Source organism: Aythya ferina (genome assembly GCF_964211825.1).
Source record: "Aythya ferina genome assembly, chromosome: Z".
Classification (NCBI taxonomy): domain Eukaryota; kingdom Metazoa; phylum Chordata; class Aves; order Anseriformes; family Anatidae; genus Aythya; species Aythya ferina.
In genome coordinates this window covers 11935502-11959905 of record NC_140299.1, presented here as the reverse complement: position 1 = coordinate 11959905, position 24404 = coordinate 11935502, and the positions used below count along the sequence as shown (strand labels likewise).

The 24404-nt window shown below is 37.9% G+C and overlaps 1 protein-coding gene across 2 annotated transcripts; it reads left to right on the top strand.

The window, feature by feature from the left end:
* The first annotated feature begins 2861 nt into the window (after nt 1-2861).
* On the top strand, nt 2862-19253 carry C1QTNF3 (C1q and TNF related 3). 2 transcript variants are annotated; one of them, XM_084504804.1, is made up of 6 exons: nt 2862-3033; nt 8300-8411; nt 10589-10743; nt 14256-14385; nt 15767-15866; nt 17314-19253. In XM_084504804.1, the coding sequence occupies exons 1-6, from the start codon at nt 2950-2952 to the stop codon at nt 17471-17473; spliced, it is 741 nt and encodes a 246-aa protein (XP_084360930.1). In that variant the 5' UTR covers nt 2862-2949; the 3' UTR covers nt 17474-19253. The 2 variants fall into 2 exon arrangements, with proteins under 2 accessions (XP_084360930.1, XP_084360929.1); XM_084504803.1 differs by having other exon boundaries at nt 2862-3237.
* Nucleotides 19254-24404: the final 5151 nt, after the last annotated feature.

The window sequence follows — 24404 nt, the reverse complement described above, 5'->3', positions numbered from 1 at the left end:
GTGGACTCTATTAGAAAGCGAGGAAGGGAACATTTCTTCTTTCTCATAGCTGCCAAGAAACATGCTTGTTTCAGCTTTTGCATGAAATGATAGATGGGTCCTTTGAAGCCCAAATCTTTCTGGTTTTATTCCTTCTCACTTTGGGACATGGGTGCTGGGGATATTCATTACTCATATTGGAAACATTTGCCACAGGAAGCTCCTGGAACAGAGTTTGGAAAGCCATGAAAGCCTTAACAGCAGTTGAAAACATCAGTGCTGTCCCAGCACTTGCTGAATCAAATTATTGAGTGCCAAGATAAATTAATGTTTGTCTCTGAGTCATTCCCAATTTTACGGAGTCCAGGGTTTTCAAGCTCCTTTCCTACCAAGAAAATCCTCTCTCCTTGAAAAAGAAATCCCATTTTGGTGGCAGCAGCTTCCAAAATCTGGAATGGTGTTTAGAGAAGACTTGCTTCGTTCTCCAGTAAATTCCTTTCCATTTCTCCTTGCCCAGTGAAATAACTGGAATATTTGCATTTATTTTTTTTTTTTTTTCAAATCAGGGTTTTCAGTTGTCATAAAGCATAGGCTAATGAGCCTTTTCTGTGAAACTATCTGGTTGATTAACATTTATACAATGAAACAAAGCTCAAGGGCTAGTCTATGAAGTATATTTAATGATCCTGAACATCTGGCTTGAGAATCCAGGATTTCACTGAAATTGAATTAAGATTCCTGTGATTAGAGCTTCAAAATAAGGGAGATAAAGGCAACAAAAACACAAGGCCGGGAGACACAATTCTACCTTCCAAGCCTGTGGGGTGGAATAACCACAAGCTGCCCCTTTTCCTGAGGTTGTTGCTGAGATATCCAGGATGCTGCAGACAGTGGTCAAGTTTATCCTTGTGGGGAAAGCTGAGGTCTCTGCTCGTATGCCACACCCGGCCAATGGAGTAGGATAAAATGGGGAAGAGCTGCTCTTGGTGACTTCTGCTGCTGGCAGGCCCAAGCACTGCCCCTGGACTGGCTCAGCTTGTACTTTGGGCATCTGTGGAGTCTGGCACTGCCTTTCTGGGGTACCAGCACAGCCCCATACTCCTCGCTGTGGGCTGCAAAATTGCAGGTCATGGAAGAGAGGGGCCAGGTACACATCTATTGCTGACATCTTTCCCAGTGGTTGCACCAGCAGTAGATGTAACCCAACAGAGCATTGCTCACCCCTTTCCATCACATTTCCAGACAGTTTCTCCTCCCACAATGTGACACAGAAGGGATAAGAATATAAACAGATCACAGTTCCTCACCATCATTCAGCAACCATCAATTACTCAACACTCCCAGCACCTGAAAGGGGCTGAACAACCCTCAAATCACCAATCTCCCTGCTGGGCTTGTCTTCCACTTAGACAGGACAGCTACATCCCCTTTCAAAATCCTTGCTGCTTGAGACTTCTTTTCCTTATTTGGGGTAAAAAAGAGGGTTTCCTAAGATTTCTCAGGGATGAAGATGAGGCTTTATTTCTTAAGATGCTCCATATATCTCAGCACTCTGTCAGGCAGTGAAGACCTGTGATGGCTGCCCCTTACAGCTGCAGTCAGTGAAGCTGGGGCATTTTAGCAACTCTAACTCATTTTCCTTGTCTTGCAGAATCTCTGTTGTTAGGCTTTGCTGCTGTAGAACACCTAAGGCTTTCTACAATCACAGATAATTTAGCACTTAAATTTCACTTGTGGGTCCTAGACTTCTGGTTGTTCGCATCCTGGTTTGTTCACAGAATCTCTCTTGGAGTGCCCTGGAGTCCCAGTCAAATGTTAATCAGAGCAGTCAACTTTGAGCAACTTCAGAGTGGTCCATCATGTTGCAGGGTCAGGGATCATTCCCTGGGACCGATGCCATCAGTAGTGATATTGTCATGTACTGGGGAAGTGTTTCTCATGGGCCAGAATGCTCCTTGTTCTCAGGAGTGCACACACGTGTAAGCCCCTGTGTGTGTGCATTTGCAGGACTGCATTCTGCAGATGTGGCATTCTAGAGGATACTAGTGGGTGGTTAAAAATATAGTAAGGATATTATTATAGATATATAATTTGATTCCTTTAGTCTGAAATAAGCCCCCAGTAAATTTATATTTACTTGGCAAAGAAGACATGAAACTTGGTTTGGCAGTTGTGTTTAGCAAAACACTGGGAACTCAAGGGAAAAAATATTGCCTGGCTGAGTAGGTTGAACTAAAACTAGGGAACGGGGCTCTGTGAATCTGAATTCAACCCAGTTTTTCAGAGCTACTTACCCAGTCTACTTCCACCATTGGCCAAATGACAGAAATTCAATATTTTTCTTTTAGTGAATGAAAAGCATAGTCAGAAACAGCCATTGGGTCAGAATCATATGCAAAAGCTCCTCTTGTGCTTTTGTTTCCTAATTGCTCTTGGAAGGATTTTTCGGACTGGGCTGACGCAGTTGTGTGTGTGAATTTCCTGGCAAATAAGGAAGGTGACTGTGTCCAAAAGACATTTTAGAGTGTGAATTCACAGCTTTTCCATGTCTAATCAGGGAACGTAAACCATTAGCCACATGTTCTCCATTTCCATCACATTTTTTCACACTTAAACAGAAACATGCCAAAGAAAAGGTGCTACATTCTTAATGCCCCCAAATAGGAACCACGGGAGTCCGTTAAATGCTGTGGCCATTTCCAGCATACAAATCAATTTTCCTTGTGGTGGTGAAGTGGTGAATAATGCCTGGTTTGTTTAAAGGAGCATGACTGATTTTGGATGAAGGATCCTGTCACTTTGGCATTTTTAGTTTTATTTATTGCACACAACCGTATAAAACTTGGTACTGGTCTCAGTGCCAGGCTTACTAGTGGAAAAGCTGAAAGGACCACATAACTCCTGGTGCAGCAAAGAGGTTCTCCTTCTGCAAGGCATTCTCTGGACTCCTAAGAAATTATTTTGAATAACATGGCAGAGAAGGATTTCATCAGTTGGCATCTGCTGGCTTTATTTTTTCTTCCATTTTGCCTGTGTCAAGATGAATACATGGAGGTGAGCAGAAGATCTTATAAACCAGTGGCCAAAGTATTGCAAAGTCACCACCAGACTGGCCATAAAGGTTCCAGAAGCAGGGAAATTTTGAAACAGCGGAGTCAACTTATAGAGTGGACTGTTGCTAATAGCTCTTCTACAGACCAAAATGTCCTGAGACCAGAGGTAGATGATGTAGAACTGACTACCTCAGATAGAGTCCAGGTACTCTGAATTAATCTTCTAAAGATAACTTTAAAGCTAATGGGAATATTTATTTTTTTTTTCTTCTAAGATTATTAACAATATGTTTATGAAATTAATTTTATTATAGCTGTATATTGGTCTGTATCCTGCTGGGTTTCTTTATAGGATCTTTAAATGAGCTGGCAGAGCCAGCAGTGTTTTTGGGACACTGGTAACAACATAGACAGAAGTCCTCTTTAGCTGAAACTATGATACAATGCAATCATATATTGTGATATACAGTCTCTTAACTATTTCAAGGTACTACTTAATTAATATATTAAGTTTTAGATTCAGTTAACTCGTTTGGATGTGAAGGAAAATTAGAGAATTTATAGAGATATTTGGAAAGATTCAGTTAGAAGAGAATGAATTTCATTGAAAACTATGTATATAAAGTATATTCTCTTGGGCTTGAGACAAACATAATGAACTGAGTATTCAAAATTATTATTCTAAGGGATAGCTTGAAAAAACAAACAATAAAGTATTGAAGTGTTCGAGATCTGAATAGATTTAATAATGATATATATCAGCTTAGTGTCAGTGGAAAAAAGATTTGGAATGAAACTAAAAATCATCTATAGTATCTGCTTTTTAAACAGAGGATCTTTTTATGCCTCTTACATGGCATTTTATATGTTAAAATCATTAGCTCACAACAAAGAAATAATTGCATAATTTGATTATACAAAAAATATTGCAATCCAAATTTAAAAGGAAAACTGTAGGGCAGAAGACAAAGCTTTTCCCAGCACAACAAAATGATGCTCAAATGAAATTTTTGTTGATTGATATTTCTTAGAAACAAGAACATGAGTGTTTTGCTCTTATTTCTGATAGAAATGTTTGAGTCTTATGCAGTCTACAATTTATCCTTTGTGATGTAAAACAAATTTTCAGTTTGAACCATGACATTTTGAATCCCCAAAAATCATGGACATATAGACAAGTGTAGAATAACAATTTACTTCATGATAAGCAGAGGAGAGATTTGATTTTAATCCTGTTTTAGGCTTAAAGAACTGAAACACATCTGAGTAAGGGAATGAATTTAATACACCACTATATGCCCTAAATGTATAAATGTATATATAAATGTATATATAAATGTAAATATATCATTTATTTTTTGTAGTGCATTGCATTTCGTATTTCTTGAGCAGGAATTACATGTTTCTATAGTACATTGAGCAAGATAGATGTTTAACTGTAGGTATGCTAAATTACACTTGCAGTATACAAACAGTGTAAGCAAACATATATACATGTATATATTCCAATGAGTCAGTTACCACGTGTGTTCCTCTTTACTGCATAGAAAACTGTACAGCTGCATACTATAGACCATATGTTATTGGTAGTTAAAGACAACTACTAACAAAATATCATATAATGCAGTATTTAACGCAGCATAATGATTTTTTTAAGGTTAAAGCTCTCCATTACAGAAAGTGCCACTGTTTTTAGGGTGCATGTGTCTCTCATCAGAGAGTTTAGTACATGTGCAGAGTTGCCTGCTGGGAGAAGAGGCTGTGACATTAAAAATGAGCCCAGCAAGCCTGAGTACAGCTGATGGCAGTCATTTACCTGCCAGTCCCCTCTCTGGGAAGCAATCTTTTTCTGGGGAAATGATGCAAGTTTTGGCTTACCGAAATGAAATGGAGCGCTAGCAGATGCGTGACAGGGCCAATCCATCACAGAGTGGCTGACGCAATAGGTATTTTCCATCTCCAAACTCCAGGGATTTCCAGGCAAAGAAAAGAGATGGTAAAGACTTGTTTTAATTTATGTCAAACTTCTCCCCTCCCCCTGAGCTATCTAAAAGCTGTTTTGCAGCTGCTGAAGACAACCAGTCTGTGAATGGAAATGTTTCACCCCTAAATCCTACTTTGCTGCTTATCCTAACTGTGAGTGGAGAATATAACCATCTAGTTAAAGAGTTTTAAAGATCCTATTCCCTGTTGTGGCACTGAGACTATAGCATTTGTCTTTACTGCACTGGGTAAGAGGTCAGTTTCCACACCCCCAGTAACTTACAAAAAATATAATGCATATTTCTCAAGCACATGGTTTCTTAATAAATGGAGAGAGCCATGCCAGACACATTTGTCCTTTATAGCTTGCTCCTTTAAAACCTTCAGGTACTAGTCAAACTACCGGTGTTTTGCCTTGAAATCTGGTGGGTTGTTTATTTCATTGCTAGAAAAGGGGCATGGAGGACATTAGTGTCCACAAAGAAATGCTATTTTACATCCAGAACAGGAGCCAAGGATGGTGGCTGTACATTAATTGTCTCCTGCATTGTCTTAGATAGCACAATGGAAACCTATAAAATTATTCAGGAATTGAAAAAGGATTGCATTGCTTATAATGATTAGTTTCACGTCTTTAAATTAAGGGAATTTTATAGACCATCTGCTGCCTAGAACTGCCTCCTATATACTAAATCCTAGGAAATTCAACAAATATCCGCAATGTCATTGTTTCCAGTTTTCTAACTTTATTAGGATATCAGTGTGGTAGATATATTTCAAAAGCCCCTAAATCATACTCGTGTTCCAAAAGCAATGCCAAAGATTCATTGTGCAATAAAATTTATGTGCAAATGGCTGCATAGGACACCTTTGGCAAGTAGGCTGTAATTAATCTCTATGTCCCATTTGGGTGTAATTTTACATTAGCCACAGCTTTTTCTTTTAAATGTACTTTTCATGAAATTCTCTGTTTTCAGAGATTAAAAAAGAATCTTCAATATTCATTGTTCTTGGCAGCCAGCTATGAACATTTTTTTTTCCTCGTCAAAGGATTAGTAAAGATAATAAGTCAATACTACTTTATGACTTCCATAAGTAGCTATTTTCAAGTCAGTGGAACTGCTGTAGTACAACCAGGCTGGCAGGACTTGCCCTCTTTCACACATAATCTGTTGAGTTTTTGGAGAGATTGTGTCAAATAGCTTTTGGCTATGACCAGCACTGGTATCTGTTTTGCAATAAAACTACTGTTTATCTAATAATGTTGGCCAGGATTTCAGTGCACTTTGTAAGAAAATAAATCTTACCTGTGCAGAGACTTTCACATGCCTGAGGTAAGGTTTTCTGACACTTGCAGTTCATTTTGCTGGACTCATGCTTTCCTTTACCAATTACCCAGAGTTCTAAGTATTTAGGTATTTCCAGGCTGATAGTACTTATTTGCTCTTGGCAGAAGTGTATATAGTTGGCCCTCTTGTTTAATATGAATATCAAGCTCTATCAAAGAAAAAGCTGAAGATTTTATTCTTAGCCCATACTTGACATTAGCATTTCTGATGATGCAAAATGTTTGCACAGTTCCAGTCCTCTTGTGTTTGGCTCCCCTTCAAGAACTGAAAATGAGCTGAAAGTAGGATTACTTCTTTTGTCATACTAGGAAACACTTGAACAGTGTGTCTGGTGATTATCAGATAAATTCTTTGTAAAAACAGGGAGAGACAAAACAGCAAGAAAGATACAAACAGGTTCTCCAGGAAGAGATAGTCCAACAAGTAGAACTCATTTTTCTTTTTCAACATAGACCTTATCCAAAAGGAAGATGAAAAACATCTCATTGACCAAAATACCATAAATCCAAAGCTCTTCTGCCCACTGACAAGTCTTAACATTTCCACAAGTCTTTGAATATGGAGCAGGTATGTTGAGCTGTCAGGTCAACCTTTCCTCCCATGGTAGCCTCACTGTCATTGGTTCCAGATGCAGAGGAACATGTCTGTGGCATTGGAGGAGTAGCAGTGTTTTGTTGGCATGAAAGGTGTTTTCTGTATTTATGACATAAATTCCCAAGCCTTTTGAAATGAATAAATTCTGAGGGTATGAATTCTAGGGACATGCTTGGAAGTGTTCAAAATGTGGGCAGAAAACCAGTGTTTCAAATCCATCTGTTGACCTTGAGGGCAGGAATACAGCACATCTGCACGTTCATTTGGCAGTTCCCATCTCACCAGAGGATCATTTGCTGCTGTTAAACCAACAGGTCTGCATTAAGTGAGTAATTTAAGGATGATAAAGATGATGGAAATAAAGGAAAGGAAGACCTATGAGAAAATTGAAATAGAAGATGTAGTTGGAACTATCCCCCTGCAGAATATAAGAACTGCAGATTTGTGCCTCTGGATAATAGCAAAAAATTGTGAGGGGGAAAAAAAAAAAAAAAAAAAAGTAGAAAAAATGAAGAAGTAGAGAAATAAAATCAAACCTAGCACTTCTTCCTCAGCTGACCCATCAGAAGTTTTGTGACCATTGAATCACCACAGTGCCTAGTTACAAAATCTAACCAGGATTGGATACGACTCCACTAGTATAAATACAATAATTTGGGAAAGAAAAGCACTGAAATGAAGCTATTATCAAACTACTATTACAGAAACTGAGCTGTTTGTAGTAAATGTATTAATTTATTCGTGTTGCACCTTGGCACTTTTTTAGGTTTTCCCAGCTTTAATAGCCTGTAAATATGCAAATCTGAGAGCTTTAACAGGACTATGCTGCATTTTTGAGTATCTCCTTCTGGCAGTCTGACCCAGTTTTCTTAATGCTAATTGAAGAATTGTTCATTGCTGATGGACAAATGGAATCCCTTTTTTTCCTGCCATTCGTTGCTCCTAGCCTTGCTTGCCAACAAAAGGCCGGCTGAAATGTGGGATCACTGAAAAGCAAGATAGAAACCTAACTGAAATATTCAGCTAACTTTATTATTTGGTATTATTTTATTTTCAAAACCCCCACTACATTTGTTGACAACATTTTTCTTTTGTATATTTATATTTATTTAATACTCATATAGGTCTTAGAACACTTGAAGTGCTTTTGCCTTAAATCTTCCAGAAATTACATCTTTAGGGAAAACCCAAGTATGAGAGATTTCATTCTAGATAAGAAATGTTTTGAAAACTTAGCAAATATATAAACAGAGGCTATGCAATGAAGACCCTGTAAGTGACATGTATATGATCAATGCAGTCCATGAACAAGTTATTTAAAATTTATTTTTGTGCACTTAGCCCCCACAAACTGGACCGCAGAATCCAGACTGTAGTTCCTGCTGCCGTGGTGACTTTGGAGTTCGGCTATACCAAGGACCCCCAGGACCTCCCGGCCCTCCTGGGATGCCAGGTAAGGAATGCACTGTACTCGACTTTTGAACAGTCTAATTAGAGACTACATATTACAGGCTATTCCTGAAGTATCAGAGAATGGTCCAAATCAGAATCTGGGAAGAGATTCGGAAGCAAGTTTTTTCTATCATTTCTTGGGAAGACAGAGGTTTTCAGTTAGATTCTAAAGACTTTCCCAGTGTAGAACCAATTGTTAATAAAAATCAGCTTCAAGAATTCATATTGAAAGTAATCTCCTTATGTTTCTAGGCCAAATTGTTCTGTCTTCTTAGAGCAGCATGAAGCTTCCATTAAACTTGGAGGAACTTGTTTCCTGGAGTTGATTATTGCTTTCACCTCTGAATAGTGAAGCAATAATGGATTGCTGGATAGCAATGCTATTGTGTACTGTATGCAGGAGTTTTTTTCATCTGGCACACTGCTAGCCAAATTTTTACAAAGAGACACACATTCTACTATTTTCTCATGGAAACTTCTTCTTTTTCTTCTTTCTTGCTGTCTTCCACAATAAAAAGTAGTTTTTCTTTAAATTAAAAATGCACACGGAAGAACAGGATACACAAAACTAGAAAAAGACGAGCCTACAGAACAGAAAAAGCTAGTTGTATGTTTGTCTGTTTGCCACAGCAGCTACCTTCAGGGATTTGAAAATGATCATTCCTAAAGCAGATGTATAATGTAAATAGATCTAATGGTGAGGCTTCTTGTACAGAAGTAACTGCATTGTGTACTAATACATAGTCGACTTCTTAGAAGTTGCACAAAATTTTTATTACACCCTCTCTTTTAAGGCTGCAGGTCAATAAAGCGGGACGCAGCCCAGTCCCAGCTTTGCCCTTTCCTCATGCCAGGATGTAACTCTGTCACACTCTTGTGTTACCAAAGGATGCCACAAATGTGTGGCAAGTGGCAACCTTACACAGCCTAGAACTTCTGTTTCATTCAACTGCTGCATTTCCTATCATTGTGCGCTTGAGGGGAATGACAACAACTGTTCTTCCTTTGATTGAAACAAATACCACTTGTACATTTCCATTCTGAGCTGTTAGAAAAGTAGAGCTGTTCTTTTAGGAAAGATCATTCTTGTTATTTTTAGGAATTATTGATTTCTTCATTCAGACAAACAAAAATTGGTTCATTTCTTCTATTATCTAGCTTGTTAGTTTGAAGTCAATTTTTTCTTAGTACAAAAACTTTGAAGAATCACGTATTCATATTTGATCATGGACAACATAACTCTTATAAATTCATAACTAAAGTGACTAATCAGAGAACAAGCAGAGTGACAAAGAATCTAATTCAAATTCACATTGAATTAGAACAATGATGACACCAATTAATCCTCTGAGTACTTAATTGAAAGGTCAGGCTCTTGCTTCAGTCAGGCATAATAACTACTCAGTTATTCTGGCCAACTTTAATATTTTGTCAGTCGCATAGTCACACATGTTTGCTCAGTAATTTCCTCAGTAAACACTGGGAAGTAAGTAATACTGCAGATGCAGAAACACATTTTTATAATGACCCTTTTTATAAGAAGCCATCTCAGAAAAGTTCCATTATAAGGCTTTTGTCTTTAAATCAATCAACCTCTTTGAGCTAACCAGCACCCTAAGAATGTAGCTCCTCCAATTTTTCACACAGATGGGTGATTTAACTAGTTTAAGATTACATCCACTCTCCATTTGTGTAGACAATTTCTAAAGACAGCAAACTGTTCTTCAAAATTATCTCATCTTATACTAGTTAACTTGAATCAACAGGAAATATGTTTTTACACAAAAGAAAAAGCAAGACTATATATGTAGTCACCAGGTACGTGTCAGCTGGCAGTGGCCTTCACTTTCCCTAAGCGTCATGTCCACTGAGGTCTCTTCCTTGCATACTTCCCCAGTAGCACAGTGACCCAAGACACCTGCTGTTTATACAGCACCAAGATAGCATGAGGATTAACTCTTAAATACCAATGTATGTCCTTCTGGAAACATGCTCATCAAAACCCTTACCTTCATCCTAAACACAAAACTGTTTCTTATCCATCACAACTCAATATGGGTTTTATTATGAAAAGTACATGTGCTGAAAACTTGTAGAAAAGGACCCTGTCACAGGTAGCTGTTAAAATGTATTATTTGAAATAATTGAAGTTAAACAGAAAACTTTGTTTCTTTCAAGGAAATCATGGAAACAATGGAAACAATGGAGCAACTGGCCAGGAAGGAGCCAAAGGTGAGAAGGGAGACAAAGGAGATATGGGACCAAGGGGTGAGCGTGGCCATCATGGACCCAAAGGCGAGAAGGGTTACCCTGGGATTCCTCCAGAGCTACAGGTACAAAACTGCTTGTGTCAGCTCCAGCAGTAACTAATGCAGGATACTTAACCAAATCCACCTGTAAATGAACACAGTGAAAGATCTATATAGTGTTTGTCATGACTGACAAATATGCTCTGCATGATCTTTCTGGAAAGGAAAGGCATCAGGGCTTAGCCTTTTTTAGAGTAAGGTTCCAGCTAAGAAATGGGGAGGAAGAAACAAATGGCTCCTTTTTATGACAGAAAGACAGTACCTGGGTCATTAAAGGTGAATAATAGGGATTATAATTTTTCTATTAAGCTGTACTATACACATAACTCTGTGCTTCCTAGGGCATGTGAAAAAAGTAAAGGATTTACTCAGCCTCATGTTTCTCAAGTCAGTCAGGCCTTGTGAGATTCTCATAAGTACATGTAACCAAATACTTAAAGTATTGGGTCAAAACCTTTGAGTGCAGACCATAACCCTCTGGTTTTGAAAAATACCCTTCAGTTAGCGATCTGTGGTTTTAGAAGTCTCAATATCTGAAATATGTTGAGAAGCATGCAGGGTCTGCCTAGGAATGAGCAAGCTGAAAGCCAGGAAAGCATAAAAATATGGGTTTGAGCCTGAGCTGATAAGCTCTGCTGAGGAATGGATGTGTTTGTTTGGGCCCAATATTTTGTTGACCTAATCCCCTAGCTTTTGGATTAGAATTTATTCATGTCCCAGGAATTCAGCAGATGGTGAAGATCTTACATATATAAACCTGCAGTATGGCAGAGGCATGGTGTAGTCTTGTTCTTAAAGCAACCAAAAGCAAATAGGACTTGAATAACTAGGACATTTGACTGCTGCTGAAAACAGGATTTAAGAGTTGCCCACACTATACACTGCATTGCGAGTATATGTGAGCAGTTCATCAGCAGTAGCAGGAGCAGACTTGGGTGTGTCTATGATACAGTGCAGCATAGGTGCTAAAAGCAAGATATAGATGCACGGTAAGCCTTTGGATGTATCCCCGCTGGTATCCAGCTGCCACTGTGGAATGGGCTTCTGTAGGTATTGTCAGATCAGCCAGTCGCATATAGGGGAATCCTAAAGCACTTCAGATAGTGCTAGATACATTTGTGTGGGCACCTTATTGGAGTCATATTTAGCTCCAAATTAACATAGTTAAGGAGCCTACTTACGAGGAAAGCATCTGAACTCCCATTACATACACATTATATACTCATTATGTACTCCTGTTTATACTCATTTGGGATCTAGAAGAACAACTCAGCTTAAAATGACAGTCATTGCTGCTTTTGGGCAGATGTGTCTTCACATTCTGTGGACTATACTGTCTTGATCTCCAGTAACTATAAGGGAGTTTACGTCCTCACTCGCATGTATACCCTTAAATGGAAGTATCTTAGTCTTGAGCCGATTCCTATCCCTAAACTCAGTTTACCACCAAAGGTACAAAATGGGATGTAGTAAACATGCAGGAAAAAGAATCCCACTTCTAAACCCTCCAACTATAAGCAAAACTGAATTTCTGATCTATTTACAAATCTATATCTTTTAACTGAAAGGTATTGCTCCAAGTAATACTCATTTACATGGTTTATATCCTCATAAAAGTATGCAAATTAACAGCAAAATCACCAGTAGAGACAACCTGTGTAATGTGGGGAAATGACTGTAGATTTCTCAGCATTGTGTATGCTTGAATTCTCAGCCTTAGGTTACACAAAGATGCAATAGTTGCACAGAATAAAAAACACGATGAAAATAGCTTCCAAAACTAATGGACTTTTGTGATATAGCAGAATTATATTAGCACTCTTTAAGAATTAGCCAGAATTAACATTATAGCTGAATATCTTGAAAAACATATTGGTTGTAATTACATTTGGCATAGGCATTTTTGCAGTTTTAAAATGAATGATCAGTATTTCTTCTTACACATAGTGGTAGGAACTATTTTTAATAGTTACATTTAAAAATTCCCTGTATTGTAGAGCATATCATTTCTTATTCACATCATGCTTAAGAACTTTAGAGAGGGGATAGAGTGGCAAAAAACTTTTAAATACAATCCTGGTTTAAGCACACAATTAGTTTGAAAGACTTGCATTTCTATGTTTATCTGCTAATCCATAAACGAGACAGAGGAAAAAAGGACATCTTTTTCAGCTCTTTTGGTCAGCCCAAGAAAATAGCTTGGGGTCAAAAAATGTGAAATGGAATCTAAAAAAATATTATAAATTCCATCAAGTGGCCATTACAGATGCTTTGCTTTAACACATGATGAATTTTGATGTGATCCTGGCTGAGAAACAAGAAGTTAACAGTTTGCTGTCAGAGAAAATATATCAAGCATGGATAAAGAAAATCAGCCCAAACTCTCAGCTCACATCTGGAGTGCCTCAGATTTCTGAGCAGATGGCTAATGATTTCCATTGTTGGATCTAACCTGGCATCTGATTTTGCCTTTTTCAGTTTTGTTCTCATTTGTATCTGAAATCAAAAGAAGTTTGGGGTGGTTTTATTTGTTTGTTTGTTTGTTCTTTAATACCATTGTAGCTGGAATTTCATTAAAAGTATTGTTTTTGTGGAGATCATTAACAGCTGTAATTGAACACTCTCCTTCTAAGAAATTAAGAGACAATAATAAAGTGTCTGTCAAATCACTGTGTGACTTTCTCACATCCAGGCATTGTAATTCTGCCTCTACCCCACCCACTGACAATCAGATGGGGGTATCACAGACTTAAAGGAGAGATAATCTTCCCTACCCATGCAAAAGAGTTCTATACAGGTCATTCCCTGGTATCCTACTGGGAATAATCAAAATTGTCTAGTGTGGGAGGTTTTGCACTGCTCCTTGTGAAAAATTTTTCCATGGCCAGTATGTCCCACTGCAAGAAGTTCAAGCACAGTTCTCACTTTCTTAGTTTCCTCTTTTTATCTCCACCACCCTTTGTTGTCATGACTCAGGGGTACAGGGCAAGAAAGAAAAAGTGCTGATTGCTGAATCTCACTCACTGAACTTTTAGAAGACCTCTGATAAAAATGCTTGATGCATCTCTGTAGGTAGTTAGCAAGAAACGCCAATATGTATGGATTTTACCAAGATTACCTTTTCACACATTCAGTTAGGCAATGTCCAGCCTAACTGCATTGGGGAACATATAAAAATTAACTACATCACATATATCAAAAACACCATACATTTCCATAACAGTTGTCTATTGCATCATTCTAGAGAGAGTCAAAGGTAAATAAAATCCCAAACTAAGGTTCTGCTCTGCAAATTCTTGCCCATACACTTACCTTTACAGTCATGAATAGGGCAATTGAATGTAAGAAAGCTAGCACTCTTCCAGTTTCCTTCAATGGGAGTGTTGTTACTGGTGTTTAATGGCCTTGGATCAGGCCCTAGAAGAACATCTCTGTCAGGAAAATAAACAGACTGCAAATACAGGAATAAAATTGTAGCTGATTCCTCTATACATGTACATGTAATGGACAACTGACTGAGAACTGCATTTTTCCAGGTTGCTTTCATGGCTTCCATGGCTACTCACTTCAGCAACCAGAACAGTGGGATCATCTTCAGTAGTGTCGAAACCAATGTTGGAAATTTCTTTGATGTTATGACTGGGAGATTTGGCGCTCCAGTGAATGGTAAGTGCTTGTGAAACAAAATAATGCAGTTCTGGAGCTCTGGGGAGAAGCGTGATAAGTAATGGTGAGAAAACAGAGCTGTGTTATAACAAGGAACTGATGAAATATCATGATTGCCACTTGCTTTCAGGGAAATTATACTGGAAGCTGAGCAAGCCAAGAGAAGGCTTGCTAGCCAGATTGACTAGTGCTAGAATAAAGACAGAAGAAAGAGGCCTTACCAGATCTGGGGAAGGAGCAAGATGGTCTGCTTTGAGACCTTTAGCCCTTCTGCCAGTGTGATGGTATAACCATGGCCACATGTTGCAGCAGCTTCTCATCCACCTCCTGCCTCCAGTCATTCACTCCATCCTTGTCTTCCCTTGAATCTGTCCATCTGTGAGATGGCCAACAGCAGATGTGGCTGGAACCAAGGCATTACAGTTTTTCCTGAGTTATTTTTCTGCTACATCAATCCCCCCTCACAGCTGTGGCACAGGAGGAACGATATAAGATGGGGGAGAGAGGGCCATAACCAAACACACGTGTAAGCAAAGCCTAAGACCATCTTCCTTCACTTGGGCTTTCTCACCTTTCCATTCATTTACCCAGAGCTATGAGAAGTGATGTTAGATTAAATGGAAGCTAGGCCCTCCAAGCTTGCCATGGCACTTTTCTTACTGGTGGCTAGAGCTACCGATCACAGCTCACAGCTGCCCTCTTTGGAGCTTACTATATATGTGTATGTTAAATTTTGACCCACAATGATTCAGTGACTTTGCTGCATTCTCCAAGCTCCCACTGTAGGGTCAGTGCTACAGAATTACTCTTCAAAGAGCAGGAGCTTGTCCTCTCTCCTGTGGGTGTCTTGTATATCTCATGATACATGACACTGTTGCACAGACAGCATTGTTGGCACCTTTCAGACAGTGAAAGAGCTAGAAGGAAAAAGGGCGATGGCAAGGGATGCGTTGTGCAAACAGAAGAAGTGGTGGCTATGCCTGCATTTTTTTGGGATGTGGCATGGCCAGGAGAGCAGCAGCAAGTACCAGCATGCTGGTAAAAAAAAAAAAAAAAAAAAAAAAAAAAAAAAAAAAAAAAGGTGAAAGAGAGCTCACAGGACTCAGCCTCTGGGAAATTTCTCTTTTGGTGTGATGGAAGGGATGGGCAGTCCTGTCATGTTCAAGTAAAGTCTGGAACAGGATGTGGCTTAACCCCTGCCATAGGCAGAATAAAAGTGAAACAGATTTTGGTCTCACTACAAGCAGAAGAAAAATACTCACTGATAACTATAAGCGATTTTTGGTCTCAGTTGTTTAGCTTTCTAAGCAAGAAGCACAAGCCTGCAGTGTGACTACCTTCTTCGACAAACAAAACATACTACATTTTGCAATCTTTTCAGGGGTGTATTTCTTCACCTTCAATATGATGAAACATGAAGATGTGGAGGAAGTGTATGTGTACCTGATGCATAATGGTAACACAGTATTCAGCTTATATAGGTAAGTAAAGGGTCAGGCCATTTTTACTGCAAAAGACATGTTTGCATAGGTGTGATTGGTTGCTCACGTTTCAAAAAATATTAAGTTGTTCTTTCTTTTAAGAAATTCTGTAGAGTGAAAAAGAATAAGAAAAAGTACTATATTTTGCTCTCCTCAACTTTCAAATTTGGATCCTACCTGCCACAGATGCTGGACCACAAATTCTGCCTTGATCAGAAGTTCCTCAGTGCTGAGGGGAATGGAATTAGGGTTGGAATTCACTGGTAGCATGATGTAATTCTGCTAATACATATCTTCATCCTCACTTTGGCTGCCAGAGAAAGGGTGTAATGAAGTGTTCAGCAGCTAATAATAGTCTTGTGAAAGACTATTTTCTTTAAAGGTGGAGAGCATTTAAACTGCAATAGTGAAGATGGGTGAGAAGTGAAGGTGTTCCAATTGCTAGCTTTGTTATCTTCAACACACTTTGAATAAAAAAGTTTCTGAACTTTTATGAAGTTAATGTTACTTGAAGAATCATCAAGAATAGGATCCACTTCTAGCTTAGCTACTCCTATAAAGACCACGCTGAGAAGCTTGTAGCCAAGTGGACGTCTGAAAAAAGTGTTTGGAAAAAAGTTATTTTTTTGATACCAACATAGGGTCTGGTGCCAAAATCAAGTTTTCCTCCAAAGTCTGACTAAACAGATATGAAATCTTAGATTCAACACACTGGATTTTAGACACTTAGACAACAGTGGCTTCATTTAAGCTGTCTTGTTGAAGCTGCTTCTTCAACAGCCAGTAACAGAAGCACCACTGAAGGGTGCTTCATTCCCAATAGATCTTTCCTTCAAAACAAAAAGCACCCAGATCTTTTCCCCTAATGTATTAATGTCAGAAAAGGCAACAAATGGAGGAGAAAAGGGAACTAACACTCAAACAAATTGGAGGGTTAGCCCACATGATACATGCCTAGGTTCCAACAGATGACCATCAGGATGATGCCTGTCTCCATCTTTTGCCCGTGCAGGGAGCTCAGGGACTCAGCCTACAGGAGAATCCCGACCTAGAGGCATTTAAAATTGACTGGCATGAATTACAGGGAAAGAGAGAGCATCACAGGAAGCCTGGAGTGTTGTGAAGAATGAGCAGAAGTTTATTTTAAAGCATAAATTCATACCTGTGTCATGGGGAAAACAAAAACAAAAACACATAATTTAAACTTCTAGAATTCCAGATTTTCAGAAGGAATTATACAATTAATTATATAAGGTGCAGAGGTTGTCTAACAGATCAAATGGACAGAAATGCCAAAGTTTCCACATAAAGCTGAAAAAATGTTGGCAAGCTTTCCAGGAAGTTTTGCTCAGGATAACAACATGCTTTCTCATGTTCTTTTTTAAAGTTGTTTGCATGATCATTGCTGAAAAAGAAAAAACTGATTTGTTAAAATATTCATCCTTAGCTATGAATCGAAAGGGAAAGCAGACACTTCAGGAAACAGTGCGGTGCTAAAACTTGCCAAGGGAGATGAAGTCTGGCTGCGAATGGGAAATGGAGCTCTCCATGGGGACCATCAACGCTTCTCCACCTTTGCTGGGTTTCTTCTCTTTGAAACCAAGTAAAGAGAGAAACAACCAAGTAGATGTTTACCTGAGGAAGCTTCTTATTGGGAACTGGCATTTTTCTTGGACTGTGGAATTGCATTATGACATGTAAAGATCAAGAAGGCTTGTTTTGATGCAATGTGTTGCTATTTCTGTATCAGAGATGAGCCGAATACACCAGGTAGTTGACACAATTACAGACGCATGGAGGATGTATTGTCATCTAGGCTGCAGCTGTTCAATGTTGTGATTGCTGTCTTCTCCAAAGCGACTGAAAAACAAAGGGGAAGGAGTTTTAATAATTTAGAGAGCAGTTTGCACAGTAAAGCCAATTTTGTCTTTAAATATACTCTAGTTAAATACACACCAGGAAGTGAACAATTGATTCATGTTCTTTTATTCAGTTCTTATGACATGTTCATTAAATTTGCATCATGGAAACAGGCCTGAATGAATTGTAAGTAGGCTCTGCTGAGACCAGATTTAAAGGAAGCTTGGACTAGAATGAACTTTACAAATAGAAGGAAAAAAAAATGTGAAAATTAAGATGTCAAGGATTCAGGTTTATTGCATCCCCATCTCAAACCTCTGAAGATAATTTTTGATAGATTTATAGATTTTTAGTACATATTTATGCTTGCTCTCAAAAAAAAAAAAAAAAAGTAATAATTGTTGCCTTAGTAGGAGCTCAAAGCTAAGGTAATTTAGTCTGCAGGGTGCAGGAGACTGGACAGGGGAACTATAATGTTTCTTCCAAGCTTTTCAGCTGTTGAAACCTGATGTAACTGAATGCAAGCTGTCAAAGCAGAGGTATATGTGCTGGAGAAGTTGGGATATGTCAACAGCACAAACAGAGAAATAGACTGTGAAGTTTGGAGCTCTTTTAGAAGGATGTATATTTTAGTATGGCATATTTACTTAGCAGCAAAGTTGTTGATACAGTTTTCTTACCAACCTTCCAAGAGCCAGTACTTCAGGAAAAGACATTGCAGCCTGGCAAAGCAGCAGAGATCCAGTTCATATTTAACTGGTGAAAGCAAACACTGGCTGGCTCAGTAGTTCTGACCACAGTAAATCAGGTCATTCTTCAGCATTAATATTTCACTAATATTTGCCACCAGTTTTTCAAAATGTGGCTACCTGAAATCCTGTCTTGCTATTTTCTTTTCATCAGAATCAGCACCGAATATACTAAAACAATATTGAAGTTTGTATATATTTTCTGCACATTCTGTCTCTCCACACACAAGCTAATGAAATACAAATTACATTTTAAAAGGGGATCACACAGACACTACCTGTCATTATTGTGTAACAAGCAGGTGAGGTTAGGGCAATATTTATCTGAAATTCTCTTCTATTGGCTAAAGATACTATTATCTTTCCAATAGAGAAAGTGAATCAAAATCTGCCCTATCAGTGTCTGTGTTCTTGTGTGCTTTCCTAGTGTATGGAAACCATGTCTTATGATGAAGAATGCATGTTGATACTTGATGAATATGACTTGTGATTTTTTAGTTTTATGCATCAACCACTGAAAATATTAGCTTTAATGAACTGTCCTCTGATGACTTTTATTTTTTTTTTACATGATTTTGGGTTGGGTTTGCGCCACGTAGGTTTTAAAAACCTGAGACCATGTTATTTTAATTAGTATTTTAGTAACATTCTGGCATGCCTTCAATTTAAAACTCACTCACCAGGTAATCAGAAAATTTTATTCTTCTGGAGTAAGTGCACAAGGTGTATGAGATATATGGCACCATGAACTAAGGTTCACAGTCAGAAAAATCTTGAAAAAAAAATTTCTTTTTTTTTTTTTTTTTGAATGTTTGCTTACTTTGTAAAACATATATTTACCCAATAAAGATTAATAGACATAAAACTGTAATGTTTTTTTCGTATCTGTATTTACTACAATATTTCTGAGATCAGCCAAAGACAGCTACCATTTGGAGGTTACAGAGATACATTCATAATATGTATTTCTCAAGCATTAATTTAATTAATCTAAACTGGAGAAAGACAGTACTACAGATCAAAAATACATTCATTTATATATACATATGCATACATAAGAATTTAAATAACTAAGATTTCCTTTGACGACTTAATTTTCCTTTGTGGCATGACTACTTTAATTCATTTTGGTCAGAATAAACTGCTTACAAATGATGATACATACATTCATTTTAAGGTTCTTTACATTATTTCTTGTAATGGCCATGACATAAAAGAAAGCCAAGTTGTACCATTCTCATTTTATGTCATTTTCATGAGTTTAGTACAACTTGGACTGCTAAAACAGGGTGAAAGGCAAGTGAGAATAACCATGAAAGCTTTCTGATGACAGCAATATGGTCTTAGTTCCGATGTCAATATTAACAGTTGTTTTTTTTTTAATCAAAATTGAAACTTCCTGGCATTTATAAGAAATCTCTACATACTTTTCTCTGCAAAGTTACTGCATGTAATCTCTGCTGACTGATTGCTGTGATACTTACATTTTAATTGCTAACTTACATATTAGTTTCAAAGATTCTTCAAAATATAACAGCTGATGTAGAAATCTATGTGTGTGTTCCCATCCCTCAAAATATTATCAAGTTTTCAATAATAATAATTATTAATAATTATTAATAATAATAATTTCAGTTATTCAGTAAGTTTTGTGGAATATGTGTTTGTCTCAGAAATGTTTATGAAAATTAGTCACCTTTCCATTGCTGTCAATAATTGAAAGCCTTTAAGAGATACCCTCCCCCCTCCAAAAAAAATAAAAAAAAAAATATATATATATATGTATATATATATATATATGTATGTATATATTGTCTTGTTAACAAAGACTTTTCTTCTTTGTTTTAAAATAACTGATTTTGATTTCTTGTAAGTTGTGTTACAAGTGAAAAAAACTCTTGGAAACTCAAAAACACTGCCCCATACACAGTTTGTGCCCTGCTCGGTATGAATCGCCAGCCCCTACTCCTGGTTCTCCTTTCCACCAAGGACCACTGTCCTTCCCTGTGACACTACCCTGCCTCTCAGCAGCAGCCTTGCAATGTGGCACCTCTCAGCTCCAGCTGTATTAGGAGCATTAAGGCTGCATTTTGCAAAGGGCTGCGTGTCACTTGAGAGATGATGCGGCATGAGAAGAAACCTAACTGAAGGAAAATGTCTTAGGTCTGAGTCCCAGTTTCACGACTGGTGTTTTAAGAAAGCAGAACTTGCCAAGAAAGAGAATTTGGTAGGAAGCAGTTTGCAGGGAAAAGCGTAAGGCAGGAGCAACGGGGAGTTTAGACTTCAAGTGAGCAGAATGCAGATGAGTGCAAGAGAAAGGCAAAAAACTTGTTGTTGTGGTCTCTGGTATGGCCTGGCAGCGCAAAGGAAGTGCATGTCCAGAGGAATTAGTTGGAAAACATTGACATCAAAAGAGTAAAGCACTCAGAATATTTACTTGTGTTTGATAAAGGACCAACAATTGAATACACTTCAATTGAAAACGCCTATTTTGCATAAAAAGCTCTGTTAAATTTACCGCTGATTCCGTAGTGAAAATATACTTGAAAAATTTGTGGGTTTAAGCAAAGTGAGTAGGTATTTAATTACAGTGACACTCAGATCTTCCATCTTCCCTATGAAATTTCTAAATGCAACTCAACTGCTTTCTGAAGAAATGTTTTAACTGTTTTTTTGTTTGTTTGTTTGTTTGTTTGTTTTTTGTTGTTGTTGTTTTGTTTTGGTTAAAAAACATTTCCCTCATAACTAACAGGCCTGATTAAAATGATGTTTTTGCTCAGGGCCAAAAAAAAATTACACAAGAACAAAACATGCAGGGAGGCACAAAGGAGATAAGTCTCTAATTAATTGTGAAATGTACAGAGATCTTAATTTTGAGAATCAGTAGCAAAATGTTTCTGTTTTGCAGTTGGTGGCACTAACTTACACGTAGAACTTATGAAAGTTTGGAAGATAGCACTTGTCAGGGGCTAATGACATTCTTGGGAATATCTTGCTAACATAATTATACAGCCCATCAGTTTTGTAAACACAGCACTACAATGCACCCATTCCCACATTTGGAAATTCTTGTTGCTGATTGAATCACTAGTGTGTACATGGTCCTCAAGCACTTTGCAGGCTGACAAAGGAGTGGTAACAAGAGCGAGAAGAGACTACGCTGGATTTGTGAAACTGGGGGGAAATTTTAACTGGCCTCGTCGCTCTCCTCTACCACTGGGTTGACAGAAAACTGGCATGAAAACTGTAAAGATGACAGTGGAACAGGATCAACATTGTGCAGCTGCATTTGAAACATGGCAGGGCATACTCCATGAACACATTCACAGAATAATAAAACCCATGTGGTGCAGGAAAGAGATTTCTTGCATTAGCTGCTGAAAAATTGCACAAATGGGGTTTTATCCTGCTTTTCTGAAGACAATCCAGCAGACCTGAGAAATTCCACCAATAATTAAAAAACAAACAAACAAACAAACAAACAAAAAACAGTGTGAAGTTTATTGTTACAACAGCAAGAATAGTAATACCCACATTAAAATCATATTTGACGTCTTAGCTCCTGTTTCTTCTGAATGTGCCTTACAATGCATTCTTCCCTTCACATAGCCATATGCTACTTCTTGGCCTTCTCCAGCAGCAATTATATAGTGCTTGCCAGTTAAGCTGAGGGCTATATACTAGAATGTGATAGCCAAAGATGAATATAGAACTTCATTCAGTAATTCCATCCCACGTATACTTAATGAAGCACTGTTATTATACAATACAGATCATACTAATACGTTAGAAAGAACAATGTAATTTAATTCACAGCAGCAACCTTTAACTTTTTTTTTTTTTTCTTTTTCATTTCTGAGGTCTTCATTTAACAATCTTAACAAATATTTGAAAGAAAAATGCTCCAGGCTCTCTCAATGTACTAAGAGAGTCAAGGATGTCATAAAGGACTGGAACTTCAGGCCAGAAGATGGGAATTCTGAGTTTGTGTTATCCTGTCTTGTGAAAAGCCCTGGACTCCAGAGGAGAGTTAATTTGTCTGCATTTCATCTTGTAAACTACAAAAGAGTGTACCATTGTTTCAAATGAAATCTTTCACATCAATGCAGATCACTGCTCTCTTCCCTCTGAGAATACATGTACATGCTCCTCAGAAAAGTCCAGATTAGCTTTCTCAAACCATCAAAGGGACAAAAAATGAAGAGGAATGTGATTTAGTTATAGAGTTGTAAATAAATAAAAGTTGTAAGTAAATCATGGCCATAGCTAAGGCACAAATTAGTGGCTTATGGGCAACAGTGTGGCTCTGTGCTAGAAACAGTTCATAAAAATGAAGGTTTATCAGCCCAATCACACTAGCAATGCTGGAAAAAATGTCTGTAATGATTGTTGTGGACAATGGTATTCAGCAGAAATGGCCCATTGGAAAGAAGTGAGGGTAAGATTGCCAAGCAGTGGTGCCCAGCAGAGAGCTGAAGCTCAGTATCCAGGCAATCAAAACCTGAGAATAACCCTGGTTTAGTTTCTAGCCCCCTCAGCTGTGGTTAATAATAAACTTGCAGGAAAATATTTATTTTCTACAGCTTAGCCAATATAAAGGTTAGTTATATAAAGCTGTTTGCCAGTTTCTTCATCTAAATCAAGAAAGCACAGCAATATCATAAGGTACAACTCAAAGATGAATACTTTATTCCAGGTACAAGGGTAAAGGTCCAAAGTACAGGAGTCATTGTCACAGACATCAGTAATTTGTTCTCCTATTTCAACAGAGTAACAGGAGGCAAATTTCTTACACTGTGAAAGTTAATGGCAAAGCTTGTTTATTGTGGCAAAGCCAGGTCTGCACCTCAGTGACTGCATGGACTAGACAACTCACAAACAGTAAATTTTCTAGGAGATGTTGATTTTAATGAAGTAGCACAAGGCAGTTTATGCAACTACTTCCTGTGGATGAGAATGAAATAAGTCTGTAAGTCATATTCTCAGACAGACAGAGACAGAATTTCAGGCAGTATGAATTCACAGCTACTTTAGAGGGATGTACTGACCTCAAGATAGACCCGCTTTTGGGCTTGTGTGTGTGTTGGGATGCACTCTTAAAACAGAGAGTAAGGAAGTGTCAGTTCACACTCACAGGGAAGCAACCACAGACAGGCAAAAAAGATGCTCTGTCTCCTAGATGAATAACCTATTGAAATTGCAGAGATTAGGCTGCTGCATTTGAGAAGCATGCTGTATGAGGGAGAGTGTGCCATAACAACATGTGATATGAGGTCAGAAGTGTGGAGTAAATTTACTCTGCAAATATTGAGAAGTATTATGAATGGAGAACAGCTGCTATTCAGGCAAAGGATAAACACAGGTTTGGGGATAAAGCACCCATACTCAAAAGCTTTGATAAATCTGGGACACAAAAATACCACCACAAACTTCATGTGAATCTTTAAAGTTCTCAACTTCAGATTAATGCAGATATGTTTGAATGTATGAAGGAAGTGTCACTCTATGTTGTGAATTTTTAGGCAATGATAATTATCATGTAAGGTTTGAAATATTGCAACAGAAGTGAGCAATTCTTTTGCACTTCTTGCTTTTTCATTTTAGTGAAACCAGTACAAAACGAACTGTTAGTAGTGTCTCTTAACCATACAGTGGAGTAGATGAAATTTAAATAATATAGTTGCAAAAAGAAAGAATCAGGAGAGGTTTTGGGCAGAGCTGTAATTCACATTTCTGCCTTGGTGGTTTTCCAATGGACTGAAAAATGAGGGTAATTGTAAACAATAACTCTGATACGAACTGTAAAAAACTGGCATGCAGTGCAGCCAGCTTGCATCACACAAGTGCCTGTACTTGTGTCAGGAAAGTTGATGTAACATATGATACATTATTTCATTTTTTTCAACACTGACTGTGGAATACCCTAGCT